This window comes from Lethenteron reissneri, chromosome 9, assembly GCF_015708825.2.
Source record: "Lethenteron reissneri isolate LAM-NWPU_2019-01 chromosome 9, ASM1570882v1, whole genome shotgun sequence".
Taxonomy (NCBI): domain Eukaryota; kingdom Metazoa; phylum Chordata; class Hyperoartia; order Petromyzontiformes; family Petromyzontidae; genus Lethenteron; species Lethenteron reissneri.
In genome coordinates, this window is record NC_083787.1 from 8,780,746 (window position 1) to 8,800,868 (window position 20,123).

The 20,123-nt window shown below is 46.6% G+C and overlaps 2 protein-coding genes across 2 annotated transcripts in view; one reads left to right on the top strand and one right to left on the bottom strand.

Annotated features, from left to right (window-relative positions):
- Window positions 1–344, bottom strand: part of LOC133339459 (centrosomal protein of 89 kDa-like) — a 33,916-nt gene extending 33,572 nt beyond the window's left edge. The window contains 2 exon segments of the mRNA XM_061547627.1: window positions 178–227; window positions 230–344. Coding sequence (XP_061403611.1) covers window positions 178–227; window positions 230–344 — 165 coding nt within the window.
- A 5,319-nt stretch (window positions 345–5,663) lies between these two features.
- On the top strand, window positions 5,664–18,992 carry LOC133339475 (troponin C, skeletal muscle-like). Its single transcript, XM_061547628.1, has 7 exons — window positions 5,664–5,790; window positions 10,074–10,088; window positions 11,563–11,614; window positions 13,799–13,942; window positions 15,671–15,785; window positions 17,649–17,785; window positions 18,637–18,992. Exons 1-7 carry the CDS (start codon window positions 5,788–5,790, stop codon window positions 18,672–18,674), a joined length of 504 nt encoding a protein of 167 aa, XP_061403612.1. The 5' UTR covers window positions 5,664–5,787; the 3' UTR covers window positions 18,675–18,992.
- Window positions 18,993–20,123: the final 1,131 nt, after the last annotated feature.

Genomic DNA, 20,123 nt, shown 5'->3' on the forward strand with positions numbered 1-20,123 from the left:
GGGACAACACACTGCTGCTGGCTTCGCACAAGTTTTGTTTATTTTCTCCAACCGAATGAAATGAAAGTAAACGCAGCGCGAACGTTAATTTCGCGGCGAATGTGTAAACAACAACAGCAACACCACCACCTCCACGACGGGCGATAAACAACGCATTTACAACCGCACGCGACTTACAAACTCCCACTTGCTTTTGCCTTTGGAGAACATTGCGAGCGTCTCACGCCGAGACGGACACGAGGCGAACGAGTCGCGTCGTCGTCGTCGTCTCGTTGCGAACGAAACGCGACGAACGAACGAATGAATGAAGTCATCACCCCGTGACGACCGTACCTGGTTGCCATGGCAATGGCTTCCGCGTTGCCAAGCGAGAGCTTCCCATTGGTTCAGCGTCGCGTGGGGAGTGGGGGGTGGGGGGTGGGAGATTGACCAATGGGAAGGCGTCGTTGCCGGGCTTCGTTGTTTAATTATAAATTTGAAATTTTTTTTAAGTTTTAACATTTTTTTTAAATCATGGGACATCCCTTACCAGTATTAATAATATATATCTAAGAGTAGATTTTACCCTTTTTGGCTGTCTCTGGTGTGGACCTATCCGTTTCAGAGACAATGCACATACTATCAGAGCATGTTTTTTGTTTGCATGTTCGACACAAGTAAATGTGGTTAATGCAGACGTGATTCCTTGCTAATAAGGTTTGGTGTTGTAAGGGGCCGTCCATAAATGACGTCACGCGATTTTGGACGATTTTTTGACCCCCCCCCCCCTATTCACACGGCGTCACAAAAAGTCATACACCCCCCCCTCTCTCAAATATGACGTCACAAAGCTCTGCCCCCCCCAAAATAAAACATGCTTCAAATCGCTTTAAACTATTGTCATTGTAGTGCGTATTTAATGTGGCGCTGCACTCTGATGTTGTAGGAGGAAACATTTATCAAAACGTCTATTTAATTAAGTAGAACGTGTTGTCTATATTTATTTAAAGTTGTGCATTTTGATGTGACGTCACATTTCTCACCCCCCCCCCCCTCGTCACACATCGTCACAAATGTCTGACCCCCCCCCCCACCCCCCAGGTGCGTGACGTCATTTATGGACGGCCCCTTTACACACGACTCGCTTACGTGCGCGCACACAACTGTGCTTACTGCACGTGTCCACTGCAATGCGTCACGTGTACACGCTGCACGTGTGCGCATTGCGAATGCAATAACTGCACGTGAATACGCTCAACATGAAGACGTCGTCACGGCCCAAAGCCAGTGACGGATGCCAACCCAATGGTGCCAGGTGGTTGCGGACGGAGTCTCGAGCGAAGGGCATGGAGACGCTGCAACAACACCCTCAGCGAAGTGTCACAAGAGGGCGCAGCGTATACTGTAATCGCAGCCAATGCCGGATTATACTGGTAGGAATCTCCTGGTTACACCAGCCCACAGGGGATTATTGTGTCCGTCGTGCAGGGAGGGGCTGGGTGGGGATGAAGGGGTTGGGTGGGGAGGGGCTGGTCACCCCGTGGTGCCCTTATACAACTCAACGTTTAACCTACTCACGCCGGCTTGTGCCCGCCCTCACAGTCGGGCATATTTGAGGAATACACCACGCCGCCGTTGACCCTGACCATTGACCGAGCAACCCAACGTTCCTACCAGCTCCCTCCGCAAGAATGTGTTATATCGTGCCCCGTACTTTCAAGGGCCCTGCGCTAAATGCTTTCAAGCTTTCAATTCAGGTTCAGTGATTCTGCACTTGCTCTATTACTATAGTACTATACTGCCTTCAACTTTTTTGAACGACTGGGTGTTTAAGGTTAGCGATTTGTCGTATTATCTGGCTGTATAGCAAAGGAAAAAATACAATTACTTTGCTATGCAAGTAAAACATGTATGTGTTTTAATATTGATGGTTTTTGGGCCCCTTTATAACATATGCTACAGGCCCCGAACTAGCTTAATCCGGCACTGATGGCAGCATCGTCTGAGAAATTACCTCACCAACGAGAATATTAATAGGACTAGGACCCCTCTCGTAGGGTAGATATGGGGTCCTTGCCTATAATATTGGCAGTTCATCGGCATTTGTCCGAGCAAAGCAGGACTCTTGATGCGATGAGACACTTGGGTGTCTACACCGGTGCTTAGTTTTGCTTGTCCTCAATCAATGCTGCTGAAATTGTGCACTTCCAGAAGGCCCTGCGGCCAATGGGATGTGTAAAACATATATACGGTAATTGTTTACGCGGAAACGGATATGCGAAGACGTATTGTCTGATGTTTTATCTTGGTACAATAGTAATAATAACTTTTGTTGTTGTTGTGGAGAATATAAGTAACAACGTCCCCCCACATATCCGTCACACATCACATCAGCCACAGGGCCTTCTGGGAGTGCAGGAACCTCATGTCGAAAAACCCCCAAAAAACTCAACACGATCGTCAATAACACTTTGGCTTTGAAATGAAACGTCTTTAATAGGCGACGTTTTAGGCAATGTCCCTTCTTTATAAGACACGAAAAGAGAGGCCAGAGATATAGAATGATAAGAGTTTCAGACTGCACTTTATAACATGAGGTGATGAGTGGGTATCAAGTAGCAGACGACTCCTTCAGTAACCAAACATTTATTACTAAATAAACCAACTAATTTGTTGTTAAAAGTAAAATAAAAATGTTTGTTGGCACATTACACTATGGGTATAACTGCTACAGGAAGGTCAACTAGAGAAGCCCTGATGAAAAATGATCAAAAGTATCCAAAAACACCCTACAATCAGTAAATGTTTTACTACATTGTGTTTTAATATACAAGTCGAGTACTTTTAATGTTTCCAATAATTGAAGTAAGCAGACAAAACCCCTTATAAAATTAAATGTCCAGTAATGATATTTGATATGTTTTTATTTAACTAAATGTAAGGGATTTGGAGAACATCTACTGTATACCACTGTAGGGTTCCACAATGTTCTATTCTTGCGCATGATGGCAATATGTTCAGAAGCTGACTGCCAACGTCGAGTTCTGTGAGCCACGAGAGGGCTTCAGGAGGGAGTTCGTGTACTTTTGCTGTTCCTCCTCCGTTGAAAGAGCGCATACCACAGTGGTTCACTATAGTTTGGGATGCAGGAGGCTTCTGAACAGTGGAGGCATCTCAACAACCTTGCCTGGCCCCATTCCCCTCTGGTCACTCGATACCGCCCTCACATCTTTACAAGCCTAAGGAGAGCAGTGGACAGCACAGCTGATGGACATGGGTGGAATGTAACCGACTGCTGCACGTGATGGTAATGGGTCTTCTGGGGACGTTTCAGTGAGGGAATAGTCAGACCCAGACCTGTAGATTAAATAAAGATCACAGGGAAATCAAGGCTACGTGTGTCCGTGCTCAAATGAATGTTCATCCCTTTTGGCACTCGTGAGTGATTTGTGGAAGTTCCACATACATGTGGCAGGATCCAGTCTCTCCACAATAAACCATCTGCGCAGGAGAGATGATGGGATGAGTTGACCCCTTACTGGGGTTTGAACTTCTGATTGTGAGAAATTTCTGACATTGTGTATTGATAAACTGTAATATGTTTGTTGGGGTAGAAGCCAGTGTTGCAAGGGGTTGACAGGCAGTCTTTGGGGAAAGCTGCATAAGTGGGTGGTAAGTTGTGAGTACTGGAAGCCATGTGGTTTGGACTTGTCTGTGCTGATGGCCCTTGAGTTGCACTGTAGAATTGAGTGAGAATGTTGTACTGATGGGGTCAAACACACCAGCATAGAGAGTGTGATGAACGATATGCCACCACTCTCTGAAACATATGCCATCAATCTCTGTCCTGATATGTTCGACACATCTGTAAACATCACTCCATTCTGTAGTGCAACTTTCTCCTGCTCAAAATTAATTAAACATGTTGCAAGACAGTTCCTTCATCAGTGCTGTCAAAGTCAGTATGACCGACAAGAAAAACCGCCGTTCATCACTAAGTCGTGGTGACGTCACCACGGCGCTTGTGCCATGCTAGGTGCACTTTGAGGCCACGTGAGGTGTCGAAGGCCCGCTGGCAGGAGGTCACGGAACATACACGTACGTGGTCACATCACTGTATATGTGTTTGCATCAGAATATTATTTTATTATTTCCATTCTACGTGACTTTACCGAAAGAACCAAGAATATGAATCCCTGCAGTCACGAAAGATTTAAATCAAGAGAGATATAGCTGTTACTTCAGTGAACTTTTATACCAGACATAGATGTAAGAAGGTAATAATCAATTACCTCTAAATATATTTGCTACCTACTGGTCTGACCACAATGAGACAAAAGTTTATTCCAAGTGAACCTGAACCCTGCAGTAAAATACGAGACAAATTACGGTAAATAAATCGTCAACAAGCCATTAGAAAAAAACAAAGTGAATATTTGAACGGTAACATTTCGTGAAATTCATATCCAAGGTGCAGGGACAAAACAATTATTTGTGGAAAGGTCACGGAAAATGCGCTTACATTTTATATACAGTATATGTCATACTATATAATTGTTAAAGTTTTGCTGGCTGGCTGGCGGGGCGGGCAAGCTAGTGGCCCTCTGGCCCTCCACTCCCTCCGCGGCTCTCTCGGCACCGCCACTGCCCCGTGCCATGCTGCTGAGAATAGAGAGTTGTATACAGAGTTGCATTTTCAGCGCATGACGAGCGGCATCTTTACTGGGAAAGCCATTTTCAAGATTTTATGGACTCTACTCACGTTATAATCTCCTTTGCCACGATTTCCATATGGAGTTTGCAAAACAATCATGACTGCCGATGCACAGAATAGTCACGAATACGCTTTAACTGTCAGGTCCACTATAACTTCCCATAATCCACACATTTCGATATTTTTAGTCTGAGCCGCAGAATCTATGAAGGCTTTAGCGGGAGCAGCTGACACGTGGAGGGAATTGGGTTTATCAGTTTTGATTCATCATTTGGTTACGGCTCATTTGGCTAAACAATGTTTCATTTGACAAAGCGTGCGTGGTTTTAATAAATCAACATCGCAGTAGCAATGGAGTAACCATTGACAAGTTCAGTTTGCCAAACCTTGAGCGGTTGTTTAATGTTCAGTTACGTGAGTTTTTTCAGTCCGTTAATATTTTTGATCACTTTATGATCGGTATACTTGATTTTTCTAAGTGTCGTTGTGTCGAACAAACAGCTGCTTCTGTACTCTTTGGTTCCTTCGGTAAAGTCACGTAGGTGAAATAAAAATAAAATAAGAATAATTTATTTCACCCACGTGACTTTACCGAAAGAACCAAAGAGTATATGGATCCTTGCAGTCACGAAAACTTCAAATCTCGAATTATCTGCTTCTGCTTTTTCTAAATAAATTGTGCGTTTGTCAAATGGAGAGGTGTGGAGTTGGCTGTCATGGTACACGTGTGTTCATTTGATTAAAAAAAAAACATCCTACCAATGTGCTACTCAAACTTCCACGAAGTCCTTAAAGTTGTAAGATCATATAATGAGCGAAGCGCGATGTTACAGAACTCCAACTCCCGAGTGCTGTCTGACCGAGCGTGCGTACGTCGCCTCCCATCAACGTGGGGCCACGTGCCCCAGCTTCTTGCAAGCTCATGCTTTTATAATAGGACAGGGAGCTGCGCTAACTTGGGCAGCCCAATTAAGGAGGTGGCAGAGGTTACTTAAGAGCGAATCTCCTCGGACTCGGCACTCAGGCAAGAAGGTTTGAGCAGCTAGGCGGTCCTGAGTGTTGGTAGAAATCAAGACAACCCCTTACCAAGTACCATGGTGAGTGCTCCATCCGTGTTTCTGCGATCGCGTAATCGTATTACAACACGTGCAAAGTTTGTGTTTTAAGAGTTGCTGTTTAAGGTTACACGAATTGCATAGTTTCGAACTCATGGTTACGTAACTGAAATGAGATGTAATTCGATTTAAAATGTTCAGAAATGTTAATGCGTGCACACGTACGATTGAAGGAATTGGCTAAGACTATTTTGTTAATTGTACGAATATGTTATGATTGTATTAAACATTTTAAAAAGCATTTATGATTACGTTTGAAAATATATTACGATGTATTGCGTTTAGAACTCTATCGGTTGATATTTCTCTTAAAATAATGATGCACCTCTAACAAAGCATCAGGTTTCAGATTCATGACTCTTAATATACAAACTATACATTTCGTAAAAATTACGCTGAATGATGACATTTACAGAGAAAATTAAGTGTTTCCCAGCAAATATCCCTGTAAGTTATTCCTTAAATATAACATGACATCTGATTTGTGTAAAAGGACAAATTTAGATCGTAAGTAGATAATCAACATCTTATTTATAGCCTTCAGTCTTAAGGCAAAAGCCCACACGCTGACATTTTTGTGGCCGATTGTATTACACGAGTTCCATAATGATACCGATTAATAACATCAGAGTATGATTTGCCACCAACTTTACAAGTATTTGCTTTTAACTTCTTTGCAAAACGCTCCAATAATTAACACGTGTCACTTTGCACGACGTCAAATTGCAATTGCCTTCGGTGCATGTTCGGTATTTCGGGGCCCTAATTAAAATGCACATGCTAGAATCTATTTACGTGAGTCTTCTTCGCTTTATGGCGTTTTCTACTCGCCTGCGTGTTCTGAATAGCACGCTGCTGCTGCTGCTGCTGCTCTAAGCTGAGACGCGTGGGGGGGGGGGGGCTCTAGGGGGGGGGGGGCGCTGCGGGGGCGGGGGGTAAAGCTTCACCATCGTCTCGGACACGACACCCGATCTGCTGTCACAGCAGCCGTATCGCCCCGTCCAGCCCTCAGCGCCTCCTTATTAGGCGGTCCGTATTCGCCCACTAAAAATACAACATGTGCACACGCAGGCAGATATGCACGTTCGTATATTAAAAAAAAAGGCCCCGCGGATTCAAAGTGTTGACTGTGGTGAATGTTGTATTGGCCAAACTAAGACGTATTTCCATATATATATAAAAAAACATTCAGATATAGTATAAAGCACCACAGGTAAATATTCGTGTCGACAACGGTTGATTCGTCAGCCACGGATCATTCCACTGCTGGATGAAGGCACCCCCCCCCCCCTCAATCCGCCACCATGTGTCATGATCGTGAGATGGAATATCCCACTCAGGAGATCTCATCACTCACCGCATCTCCACGGTGGTCGTCATCGTGGGGCGCGTTGCCTCCTTTGGCTCCCACTCCGTGCTTACTCTCTCTCGCCCAACCGGCGGTCATCGGCCCTTCCAGTGGCCACGACGCGGAGCTGCCTAAACCCACGTGCAACACAAACAGAGGGACAGGATTCATACTCTTAGTTCTTTCGGTAAAGTCACGTAGGTAAAAAATGAAATAAAAATTAATAAAAATAAAACAATAAAATCACGACGTTTCGGGACAGGAACTTGCGGGACATAAGTTTTGTTTTAACTCATCTTGAGTTCAACTCTGCAGCCTTCTTTACTCAGTTCTTTTAAACATTTGATGTAGTTATTTCGCAATGACTATACAATGACTACAGTACCTCGTCAGCAAATCTGAGATGGCGAATGTTTAATCTATTCAAATCTTTGACCAATCATCTTCCCGTGTTGCTGTGAATAACTTTGGCATACGCGTGTCACCTTGCCTGGCTCCCCCAGCTATATGTACTGTGGCAATTATTCATGGCATATTATTTATGCATCAACCGAGCGCAATTTATTTTTTTCAGGTTAAAGTATAACTAACTAACGTTTTTCCACAAATCCATAATTCGTGTATTAATTTCGTTGTTAATTATCATTGACATAATAATTGGTTTTACCCTTCCTGGCAATAAAACAGGTGTTAAAATGTTAAAACACCAAACAGAAACCTTTAGCAAGAGGTATATTTTGATACCGGCAAAGGAGGTCCCATGTTGAATTCTCTTTGATATTTAAACATTTACATTTCACCAAATTGAGGTTGTATAAATGTTGAACTTACGTCGCACCGTACGTAGCCAACCGTGCTAAACAGATGTTAGAAACTTACACGACCGGAACTTAGAACATTGAGATGGCTCTCTGTCTCTCTCATCGTGTGGAGCGATGCTGGTGGATGATGAGCCGTGGCCGCCTGGGGGAGCGCGCCACCTCTGCATGGGGAGCAGACAAAACGTGGACAGTGCTCGCTGCCGATTGATGCGCTCCGTCTCTTCACGGGAATCGCGTCACCTTTTGTATATTTCACAGCCTCTAGAACCTTCTACTGTACTGTGCATTCCATTGCCGTATACATACGCCGTAAAAAAAATGTAATAAGGAAAGCTTCACGAAAAACTGTCCGTTATCTCAAACGCTCGTGCAGTAAGCTCCTTATCCATAACTCTCTAATTCCACATCTCCAATTGACCACATAATTAAGCAAATCCACAATCCATCATGTTCTCAATGAACAGTTTTCCCTCCTTAATGTCTGAGAAATGGTGGATAGGAGGAAGGCTGTGGAAGGACACGGTGTAACGCGGATACAAGGCATTGGCATGATATATCCATCCCTTTATCTGTCATTGTCCACAACGCAACCGCTGGAGGTGACGTCTTTAGAGAGATCGTAGACTCCCCCAGGTTGGTGCACGCACGTGCCCAGCCAGAGGGCCTCGTGAGCACTGCGTGATACACGCTGCTTGCTGGTTACTTGTAAGCCTGGTTTGTTAATCGTCTAATCAACAGCCGCCCAATATGAGGCTTTGTATTCATAGGGCACTTCAATGCCTCGGCAACCCAAAGCACCTTGCGCCAACGTATCTTCGCACTCATACAAATGCCCAGTTGTAGTTTTAGCCCAGAGGGGAAATCGCCTGGTGGCAGCTGTTCCTGCGCGGGACAAGGCGAATGACGTCCGGCCGGCGAGTGGGGGCATTCCACTCTGCCAGTAGGGGGGGCGTTGGCATCGGTTTTCCCACGATCAGAAGCTAAATTTAAGATGGTGTGAACGAGATTGTTTAAAAAAAACACACACAAATGCAGCGCGTGCCGCCCTTATCCCGATGTCCATGATATTCTCTCCGTATGCTCGGGGTGAAAGTCAGCGTGGGTGATTTCAGCAATGAAATAGGCCCTGAGGTTATCACACTGCACCGTTTACGGGGCTGGTTCCAATGCAAGACATGCCAGCGTGCAGGCGGACATTTGGGATTTATAGCGAATTTTATATAAGACGGCATCAAGTAGGATAAATAGACATGTCTGTTTTGCAAGGTAGATAATGATAGGAAAGTGTGTTGCAAGTACCTACTGAGCATTTTGTACATTGGCTGTGTTGCTGTCAACCAGATACCACGACGGATTACAGGAAAGGCTTTCTACTTTAAATTGGATAGGAGCTACAGGCTAAATCGTTCCCGTCAGGTGCAAGTTTGCGGATAAGCCATCATCATAGATGAAAGGTTCTTATTTATTTATAGCAGATGCCTATAACACTTCTCTCGTGCAAAATAATCTCCTTATTCACGACTAATTCCGTGCCATACGATCAAAGATAAAAGCAACGTCACAGGTGAGTGACGGATGGAAATTCTACACAGAAAGGGAACCGGGTCAATCCCTCTTCAGAGCTGAACATAGATTATACGCAATCCCAAAAAACGGTGAGTGTAATATACCAATGCTATGTGTGTTGTATACATTCTAGATTTGAAGCTTTCGTGACTGCAAGGATTCATATTCTTAGGTTTTTTCGGTAAAGTCACGTAGGTAAAAAAATTAAAATTAATAAAAGTTAAAATAAAAATAAAATAAAAATCACGACGTTTCGGAGGCAACACAAGCTTCCGTCTTCAGGTGGAACCGTCACAGCACGATAGCTGTATCAAGTGAGAGAAATTCCAAGAAATTCCAAGAAAACAGTCCTTGTACATATGTTGTATACATGTTGAACTTCATTCGCACCGTACGTAGGCCAACCGCGCGCATCGGAGGCGTGCTCTTCGAGTGCCACCTGCGTGGCTCTTCAGGCTGTTCATGAAGTCGCTTCGCTCGGCGTTAATTTCCCGTTCCTTTTCTCTCTTTTTTGTTTTTCTCTGGTGCAGGGAGACGAGGGCGCGGTTTGTCACACACTCAGCAGTACACTGCCTTGCATGCGACTGCATGGCCAATGCGTGCACAGTGTGGGAGCTCGGTGAGTGGCTCTATGCGTGCTGGCAAGTCCAGGCGGACGGGAGATGGAGGAGCGCCTTCTATGGGCTCATTCCACGCCCCGGCATCACGGAGTAGGAGCGGGGACGGCGCCCGAGTGTGCCCGCTCTGCTTGGGTTGCCGCAATATCATTTTTCACGATACGATATCAATTTCCGCGAGAGGACGATCATCGCGATTTCGGTTTTGCCATAGTTTTGCAACTCTATATGTGGTACATATTGTTTTCTCTACTGTGCAGTGTTGTTCTTATGCTTTGCCGTACTTCCAGCACAACTGCATTTCACTCAAACTAAGCCTGCGACGAGTTTTATCATCACTGGAACGTCACGACTTTAAATCATTGTAACGCACGTGCTGCCAGTAACGCACGCGATATCGACATAATTTGATCTTTTGCTATGAAACAACAATTTGTGTTGATTATTTAACGTTTCAGAAATAACAAACACACATTTGCTTTATCCTAAAATATTCATGAGGATTTTTGTTTTAATTCAAGTATGAGCAATGGTAATTATAATGACCAGTGAGCAATGGGTTTAGCAAATACATTGCTCACTTGAGCAGGGATAAGTTAGAGCGTGTATCGGCACAGCATTGGGTTATATACGTGAACACGTGTTCTCAGTGTACACGGATATATACCAATCCATGCATGCATCTAGATTTGAATATACGCTGGGGAAATGGGTTACATGCCTTCTCAGTTCAGATGCACGCGTTCACTGACCGGGAGGAAACTAAATTTGACATTTGAGTTAGCAATAACCAATCACCTTCACCGGCCAATGACACAACTTTTTCAGCGCTTATAATATATGGGGTGGGGGGTTTGTATATGAATTATCATGACCTTTGGAATTACATCTTTTTTACGAGGAGCTTTTCCTGCTGTTAGCTGAGACAACGAAAATTTACAAGCGCCAAACAGAGCCGCGTTCATCAACACTTGGACCGATTACTAATTTGATCGTTGAAGGCAATATTTAAACACATTACATGCCGTAATGATGAAACACGCTCTCCAGTGATAGTGTTAATTACATAAAGCACCGCAGTGCAAACACAATACGTCCGGTTCTGCAAGCTGTGGCTTCAAACGTTCGGTTACACTGAGCGCTATCATCCATCCCGATCAGTCCATTTGCATTCATTTCTGCTTTGACGACCAAGTTTGTGAAGTGTGTGTTTTTGGTCCAAGTTCGTAGCATCAAATGAAGCGACAATGCCGCAATGGCAGGCAATGCACGTGCTACAACCAGCATGATTGAGTTATTTATTGTATCGATGACCCCAGCTTGCTGCCAGAGCCAAAGTAATTGATTCACAAGCAGAATGAAGATCGCGATGTGTGTGTGTGTGCGTGCGTGCGTCCTGCAGACAGAGGCACAGCACGATGCTCGTGCCTACCTCAACGAAGAACAGATCGCTGGTAAGGCCGGAGCGCTCGCACGTGGCAAGACGCGGGTGTGAGGTCGCTGATAACGGGGGGAAAGCAGAAGATACTGGTAGACTGGCAATGGTTGACATCGCCGTTGTCTGATATACATGACAATAATTGAGCTTTGGGTTCAGTTTTGGGAGGAAGTGTTGTCTGTTAAGTGAGTACTGCATACAGAACAGTGGTATAATTTAGCAATGAGTTGTTTATAGAGAATACATAGTCCTATCTAAACGCAACTCACAACTCAATAAAAGTTAAGTCAAAAGTGTAACTCTGAAAATATGCTGCGGCGTTGATGCCCATCTCTACTGGCAGCCTGAAGCCAGGGATGACAATTCTACATTACCAGTGGCGAGGACCAGTCTATCCATAGGAAAACCACCGTTATACATTACGTGTCCCTCCAGTTCGATACCGGTGGTGTGATTCGCATTTGCCATGAGACGAAGTGCCCATTTTGGAAATCTCACGGAGGGCAACCTTTTGAATTATGGGACGACCCGCGGAAGTAGATATCAGCGAGCTACCTGCGGCACTTTGGTCCACACAGGAGGGGAATTCAGCAAAATTAAGTGCAGAATCAAGTTAGCGTTTTCTTCTTCTTGGTTCTTTCGGTAAAGTCACGTAGAAGGGAAGTAATAAAATAATAAAAATAAAACATAATAAAATAATTCTCACGACGTTTCGGCTACAACGCAAGCAGCCGTCCTCAGGTGAAGAATGAAACACCACCAAGCTTGGAGCGTATATTTAAGCTGGGTTGGAGGGGGGGAGGTGGGAAGAAGAGCGCCTAGACAAAATAATTTGCATATCAAAAGGAATTTAGCATATGGAAAATGCGTAGGAGATGGGCGGGGGGGTTCTACGTGACTTTACCGAAAGAACCAAGAAGATGAATCCCTGCAGTCACGAAAGCTTTAAATCGAAATCAAGTTAGCGTTAGGGATTTAAAAAAAAATGTGTGTGTGCAGTCATTGGTGACCGAGATGAAACCATCGACTCGCTACACTCGAGATCTCGGTTTAACCACAGGATCGCTGAAGCCTGGAATCTTACCCATGTTCTCATAAGTACTAGCTCTGTGCTCTGACCTCTGAGCCACCCGGCCACCTCAGGAAAGCCACTGTTGATTTCCACGTAAAATACGAGTAAGCATCTTGATTTGAAGCTTTCGTGACTGCAGGAATCCATACTCTTTGGTTCGTTCGGTAAAGTCACGTAGTTAGAAATAAAATAAATCACGACGTTTCGATCGCAACACAAGTGGTCGTCATCCTGATGATCCTAATGACGACCGCTTGTGTTGCGATCGAAACGTCGTGATTTGTTTTATTTTATTTTATTTCTAACTACATGACTTTACCGAAAGAACCAAAGAGTACGAGTATACATGTTATTAAAAACTAGCCACCCCCACGTTCTTTGGACGTTACCTCCATCTGTTCGTCCATCCCTCCAGCCATCAAAACGTTGTTTCTTCTAATAGCAGTATAGTATGACAGAGTACTGAGGCTCAATAGTTGAACTTGCAAGCGCCTAATCATCTCAAAATGTGGCCGCATCTAGACGCAATTGGAATACAACATTGTCATTGCACCGCGTCCCGTACATGTCGAGTTCAGTAACCCAGAAAGCTTGGCCTGTGTAGTACACATTGTGTCGGTGACATCGAGAGAGAGAGACCTTGCAGTGAAAAATGCGACTGAGTGTAGAGCCGCACGCGCGCGAGTGAACCCCATATTCATCGCTTGAGTTGCAATCGGCACCCTCTTGGCAGTGTCGTAGTAACGACGTTATCAGCTCACGTGGGTGCGGCAATCGGTCAGGTGGGGTGGCCCCAGTACTTCTCCAATAAAATAAAAATTCAAGTGGAAACGTAAATGAAATAATTTGTATAAAAAAAAGCAATTGAAACCGTGATTTAAATAAGCGTTGTTGTTCTTTTACACTGTTGTTGAAGAGATATCTCGTGGTGGTTGTTAAGAGGGCCCCAAACTACGTGGCTTTAGCCACCAGGCGGGAGGTGGAAGCAAGGCACCCCCTGCCCCCCCTCGCTCGTTACGCTACTGCCGATGTCGCATTAGAGGGGGGGGGGGTGGAGGCTGGGGAGAGGGGAGGAGGGGGCAGTCAGCAGGCGCCATGAACCCACGCGTCTCCCCTCTCCGCGAGCAGAGTTCAAGGCTGCCTTCGACATGTTCGACGCGGACGGTGGCGGTGACATCAGCACCAGCGAGCTGGGCAAGGTGATGAAGTTGCTGGGACAGAACCCCACCAAGGAGGAGCTGGACGCCATCATTGAGGAGGTGGACGAGGATGGTACGCCAAACGACGTCTTCTCACGCTCACGACGTCTTCAGCGTGGCGCGGCTGCAGACGTGCAGACCGCGGTGCCAGTCTACCACTCCCAAGCCCCCCATGACCTACAGCAGGGGTCGGGAACGTCCGGCCCGCGGGCCGTATAAGGCCCTCGAAATTATTTGGTGTGGCCCTGCCAAGGCAACCGCAGGCAGGACTCGAAATTCAATAAATCTAGGAGCAAACCTGGAAAAGCAGTTGCGTGTAGCAACATCATCAATACCTGCTAACATCACACGCCTCGCCAAAGAGAAGCAGTTCCAGCCATCGCATTAGGGGTTGAGTTAATTAAATGTTTGAACAAATATAACGGGCTCATTTTTAAGTTGATAATTTTGTATGGCCCGTGAATGATGTTACAAATATCCAAAAGGCCCTTGGCAGAAAAAAGTTTCCCCACCCCTGGCCTACAGACTCATTCCCTTGCTGCTGCTGCCTCCGCCACTGGACGAGAGGTATATTTGTAGTCACGCTGCCTGGGCTTTAGTGTACGAGACGAGCATTGGCATTTGACACCAGGTGGATGGGATGACCATGAGCAGACGCATTGCACGGGAGCAGCGAGTTGCTTCAGAAGCGACCTGGCTATCGCAAATGATAGCTCAAGGAAGTGGCTCATCGTGTGGAAATTTCTAGCAGCCAAATACACTAAACGCGTGATGTTGATTCGAAATGCGGAGGGGAAAACCGGAGGCCCCGGAGAAAAAAATCCAAGTGACCATGGGAAGAGAGAGAGAGAGACATGCAAACTCCAAATACAGCAGGCGTCAGGGTTGGCATCGAACCCACAACCTCCTTACTCCTGCATACCAGGCGAGGTAGTTAACATCTGGCCACCGTGGCGAACCTCCAACCCTCTCATCCAAGGGCGCTCACCGCTCCCAACACCGAATACACGGTGCATGTCACACGAAACAAAGATCCCCCGTATAGCCTTAACAGATTGTAGGGGCAAGTGCTGTTAGCGAGCACTTATGAAGGACTGAACGGTACACGAGGGGGTGGGTGGCCAGCACCACGCCCGACCGCCTTTGTCTCCCCAGCGGCGATGTTTACACACCGCACCAGGTACTCATTTGAGGCTGAGCCGACCTAGGGGAGGCCCAGGACCGGTTCAGATAATCGTCACTGGGTGTTGGCCGTGAGCGGGAATCGAACTCGGGTTCATAGCGCAGCGTGCTGACCGCTACACTACTGCCCCCCACCACACACACTCACAGAGACAAAATAAATAGTGTGGGACTGCACTTGTGTAAGAGTAAACTGGCGTGTAACGCACTTCAACTGATTTGTATGCCAATATCGAGTTAATATTTAACGATTCGTCGAGGTCAAGTTGATGTCCTCGTCGTATCTCCGCTATTCGAACGGGCCAATTCACCTCCCCCTGCAAAACGTCAAACTCCCGTGGCGAGTGAAGAAGCCACCCCACCGAATGCCCCCCTCGTTAACCAAAGGCCTTTCCATAACATAATTTGAATTTGGGTGGCAGGGGGGCTTGGAGCGCGTAAATATAAATGTGTCATAAAACCCGCCGCCACCCGACGCAGCCAATTAGTAATGTTTGCACACGTAAAAAAAACAAGGCAATTCGTCACGCGTTCAGCACACCGGTTGTGTGCTGGAGAGTGAACGCAAAACGACATTGACCGCTGGCCTCCCGGTCTCCCCACGCGCGCGCCGTGGCAGGCAGCGGCACGATCGACTTCGAGGAGTTCCTGGTGATGATGGTGCGGCAGATGAAAGAGGAGTCGGCCGGCCAGACGGAGGAGGAGTTGGCAGAGGCGTTCCGCATCCTCGACACGTGAGTGGGGAGCGCGTGGCATACCTTGGCCATCGATTGTCGCGCGCACGTGTCTCGAAAAAGTCTCAAGTCGTCGATGGTTGTTTGACCAAAAGCAGTGCCGGATTAAGCTAGTGCGGGGCCTGTAGCGTATGTGATAAAAAAAGGCCATACATTAAATAAAATAAAACACAAATATTAAAACACAAAATTTTCACTTGCATAGCAAAGTAATCGTATTTTTGCCTTTGCTATACAGCCAGATAATACGACAAATCGCTAACCTTAAAAACCCAGTCGTTCGTAAAAGTTGAAGGCGGTATAGTACTATAGAAATAGAGCAAGTACATAATCACTGAACCGGAATTGATAGCTTGAAAGCATTTAGTGCGGGGCCCTTGAAAGTGCGGGGCCTGTAGCTACTACACGTGTAGTAGCTACATATGTAGCTACTACACATGTAGCTACTACACATGCAGCTACTACACATGTAGCTACTACACGTGCAGCTACTACACATGTAGCTACTACACGTGCAGCTACTACACATGTAGCTACTACTCATGTAGCTACTTGTGCTGCTGGGATAATCTGGCACTGACCAAAAGGGCTGCGAACTCTCGACTGGACATCTGTGAAACAAAGTGGACAGCTGTGAAAAAGAGCTTTATAGTTCATCGGATTCCTCCAGCATAGATAAATATTCTGATTGCGATTCGCGAGAGTGACCTCCCTGGGGGTCACCAAAATGACAAAAGCAAAATGATCAATAAAGTAAAAGTACAGCAATGAAGCAAAGAGAAATGAGCACGAAAAAAACCAACTGCGTCGTCACAGGGGAAATTAAAAACACTGCACAAACACAATTCAACGTCCAATAATATCATTCCCACTTCCCCTTGGGAAATTTCTCGACAACAATACTCGTGATGATAATAAAAGAATACACCTTATTTATAGAGCGCCTTTCAAACCACAAGGTGCAAGGCCCATTATCACGAGTTGGGATAAAACGAGCATTTACACAGACAAATCTTGTCTTTATAAATGTATTTTAGCAACCGCAAAGCCTGTAGGTTTGGGCTGCATAAAAGGGATTCTTGCATGTTAAAGCCATGCCCAGTGGACCGGTCAAGGGAGCAATCCAAATCGAACGATTAATTTTAGAGAATTTCCTCGTTCATCCAAATTGCATCTCAAATTCGCTGAGTAGAAACCACAGACCAGACTGGAAGGCTGCTGCCCGGCGGTGAGCCGGCACCACCAATTGCTCTGTAGTTCTCTACATATTAAGTTGTTTTCAGCCAATCGGTGAGTGTGTATACCAGTAGGAGGCAACCGGAGGACCCGGAGAAAACCCCACGCATGCGAGGGGGCAACACTCTATCCCATACAGATGGGACGGACCATATCAGTCCACACTTGCTGTACTGCATTCCGCCGGCGAGCCAGGGCACGGCACCACGATGCACACGGGAAGGAACCCCCTCACTGCTGCCTCCAGAGCGCTGTACTGTTTACGGCGAGTGCAGAGGGTCGAGAGCCCGCGTCGTCGACGGTATTCCTCCTGTCGTTCTCGTAGAAGCCGTCACCACCTGACGCGTCACGTGTCAACCTCGCGGCTCCACGTGCAACGAGTCCGCGTAGAGCTCGACTGCAGAGTTCAGGGGCAGCAGGGGGGGGGGGGACGTTCCGTACTGGGGATACGTTCGTTGGCAAACATTTAACTTTGAAAACATCGCACAGATAAATTTCTGGCGCGATGCGAATTTGTGCCACAACCAACCCCTCGCGCGCACGGAGTGGCAGCGCAAGCTCCCCGCTCGTCGGACGAATCCCGGATTAGGACGCGCACACCTCTCACACAACCGCACGTGTTTCCAGGAACGGCGATGGCTACATCGATCGGGATGAGCTGAAGGACATCCTGCTGAACACGGGCGAGAACGTCACGGACCTTGAGATGGATGAGCTGATGAAGGATGGGGACAAGAACTGCGACGGGCGTCTGGACTTTGACGGTGAGTGCAGAGCGAGATCCTCTGCACCGCTCCCCCACTTCGCGGGAGCGTTATTTGATGAAGTGTGGGAGGTTGTTGATGTTGTGGGATTTGTTGAAAATAATAATTATTATCATAGGATGTTGGGATGACCACATTGTTTTTTTCTCAATGTTGGTCTGCATAAGGCTAACGACACGAATATGGCCAGCTCATTGCGAATCAAATTGGCTGCGAAAACCCCACGTGCCACCGATCGCAACCCTCCAGTCTCTTATCGCGTGGGCGTGTTGCCGGCCTGCGTCTCGGCCTGCCGGGATCATAAGACGTTGACGCTCCGTGAACGAGGACCTTGACGATGAGCCGCCCCAGTCCACGTCGCCGGGGTGTCACTCGCGTTCCCTCTCGTGCGGTGTCCTGCGAATGCGGGAGGACGCGAGTAGACGCCTGGTTCTCGCCCCATTTTTAAGCTTTTATCGGGCACCCTAGGACGCAGCCCAAGCAGGCGTCTACAAGATATGGAGACTGCTATATGCATAGATTGGGTTGCATGATCCTTTACACACGCGCGAATGACAATTGACCCACACTACACGCATACGTTTGGCAATTAAACACAATTAGCAATTCAAACAACTAGAGGCGAAACTGGGGTGGAGTGCCCTGTACTGTGAACCCAGACACCTGCGTTTGATTCCCGGCCATGGCCGACACGAGTGGCGAGATATATCTAAACCAGTCCAAGGACACTCTTCACCAACCTGCGCCGACCAGCGCGGTGAAGTATGGTCAAACGCCGCTGTACGGGGATGCCTTCGTTCGGCAGCGGATGGACGCGTGGACTGACGACATTCGTGGCCTTGTGCTTGCAGAGTTCCTGAAGATGATGGAGGGCATCGCTGCGTCTTGATCAGGTGGACCGTGGACCGACTCTTCCCCAGAACCCCCTTCCCCTGTGATCCCCGTCTGATGAGTCCCATCTCTTGTCTGTGTGAACCCATGCAACAACCCCAGTTGCTGATGCCACCGGTTTCCGGATGTCGTATACAACCACACCAACTTCACTGCCGTTACATTGTGCCAGCTCAGAAAAGGGTAACTTTTGATTTGTGCCAAAATGCTTCGTGGGCACTCGGTAGCATCTAGAAGAGAACACATATGTGTTCACGACCACGAAGCAAGCGCTTGTCAAGTCAACATCGTAAATAAAGTATTCAGGGCAGCTCTGCATGTCCCGTGTGGGTGTGGTTGTCGAGAGTGTGAATGGATGTGTTCAGGTGAAATTAGCTGCTTGCGCGAATGTTGAACCGTGTGGCACAGGGCATCTGGGAGGGTGGAGGGGGACATTCCCACGTGGAGAATGAATGGCGAGAAGCACAACTATGGGTGACGCAGCACATGAACATCACAAAATGGTCGAGTGTCAATCATTGTAAATTATATATGTTAAAACAATAAAGTAATGTTACTTTACAAGTCGTATTGAAATGTTTCAAAATTATCAACAGTTATTGTGTAGGAAACATACGTCATTTTATATTGGGTTTCAATATCAACTGCAGTACAGCCTGCACAATTATATTTAACAATCTGCAAAGCCAATCCATTAAGCAAGCCTCTGTGTTGTTAGAAACGTTCACATTTCTTCGTACGCGAGAATCCCCTATTAAACATGCAAATATGAGCATAGATCGGGCTCACCTGCTCAGAGTCACAAAGACAAAGATCCCCCGTATAGCCTTAACAGACTGTTGGGGCAAGTGCTGTTCGCGAGCAACCTATGAAGTCTGACACTGCACACTAGGGGTGGGTGGCCAGCACCACGCCCGGCCGCCTTTGTCCCCTAGTGGCGATGCACCAGGTACTCATTTTTGGCTGAGTCGACCTAGGGGAGGCCCAGGACCAGTTAAAATAATCGTCACTAGTGTTGGCCGTGAGCGGGAATCGAAGTCGGGTCGCAGGGTTCGTAGCACAACGCGCTAACCGCTACCCTACCTGTTCCCCCATGCACACACACACACTCAAGAACCACACACACACTCAAGAGCCACACACTTAGAGCCACACACTCAGAGCCACGCACACATACTCAATCACGCTCGCTCACACACCCGACCATGCGCCCACTGGTCACATGGCTACGCAGTGTAAAGTTACATTTATTAAATATAGAAAAAAATTAATATTTTATTTTCTGTAAGCATGCCATTGCGCACCCTGTCTCTAAAATTGTACAGATCTTAACTCTGGAATTGGTGAGATACCTGGTGAGGTTCACGAATGGTCGAGAGGGTTATGAAATTTCCATGAAACCATCACAACTGTAATTGCTAATAAATGGAATAAGAAATAGTAGCTA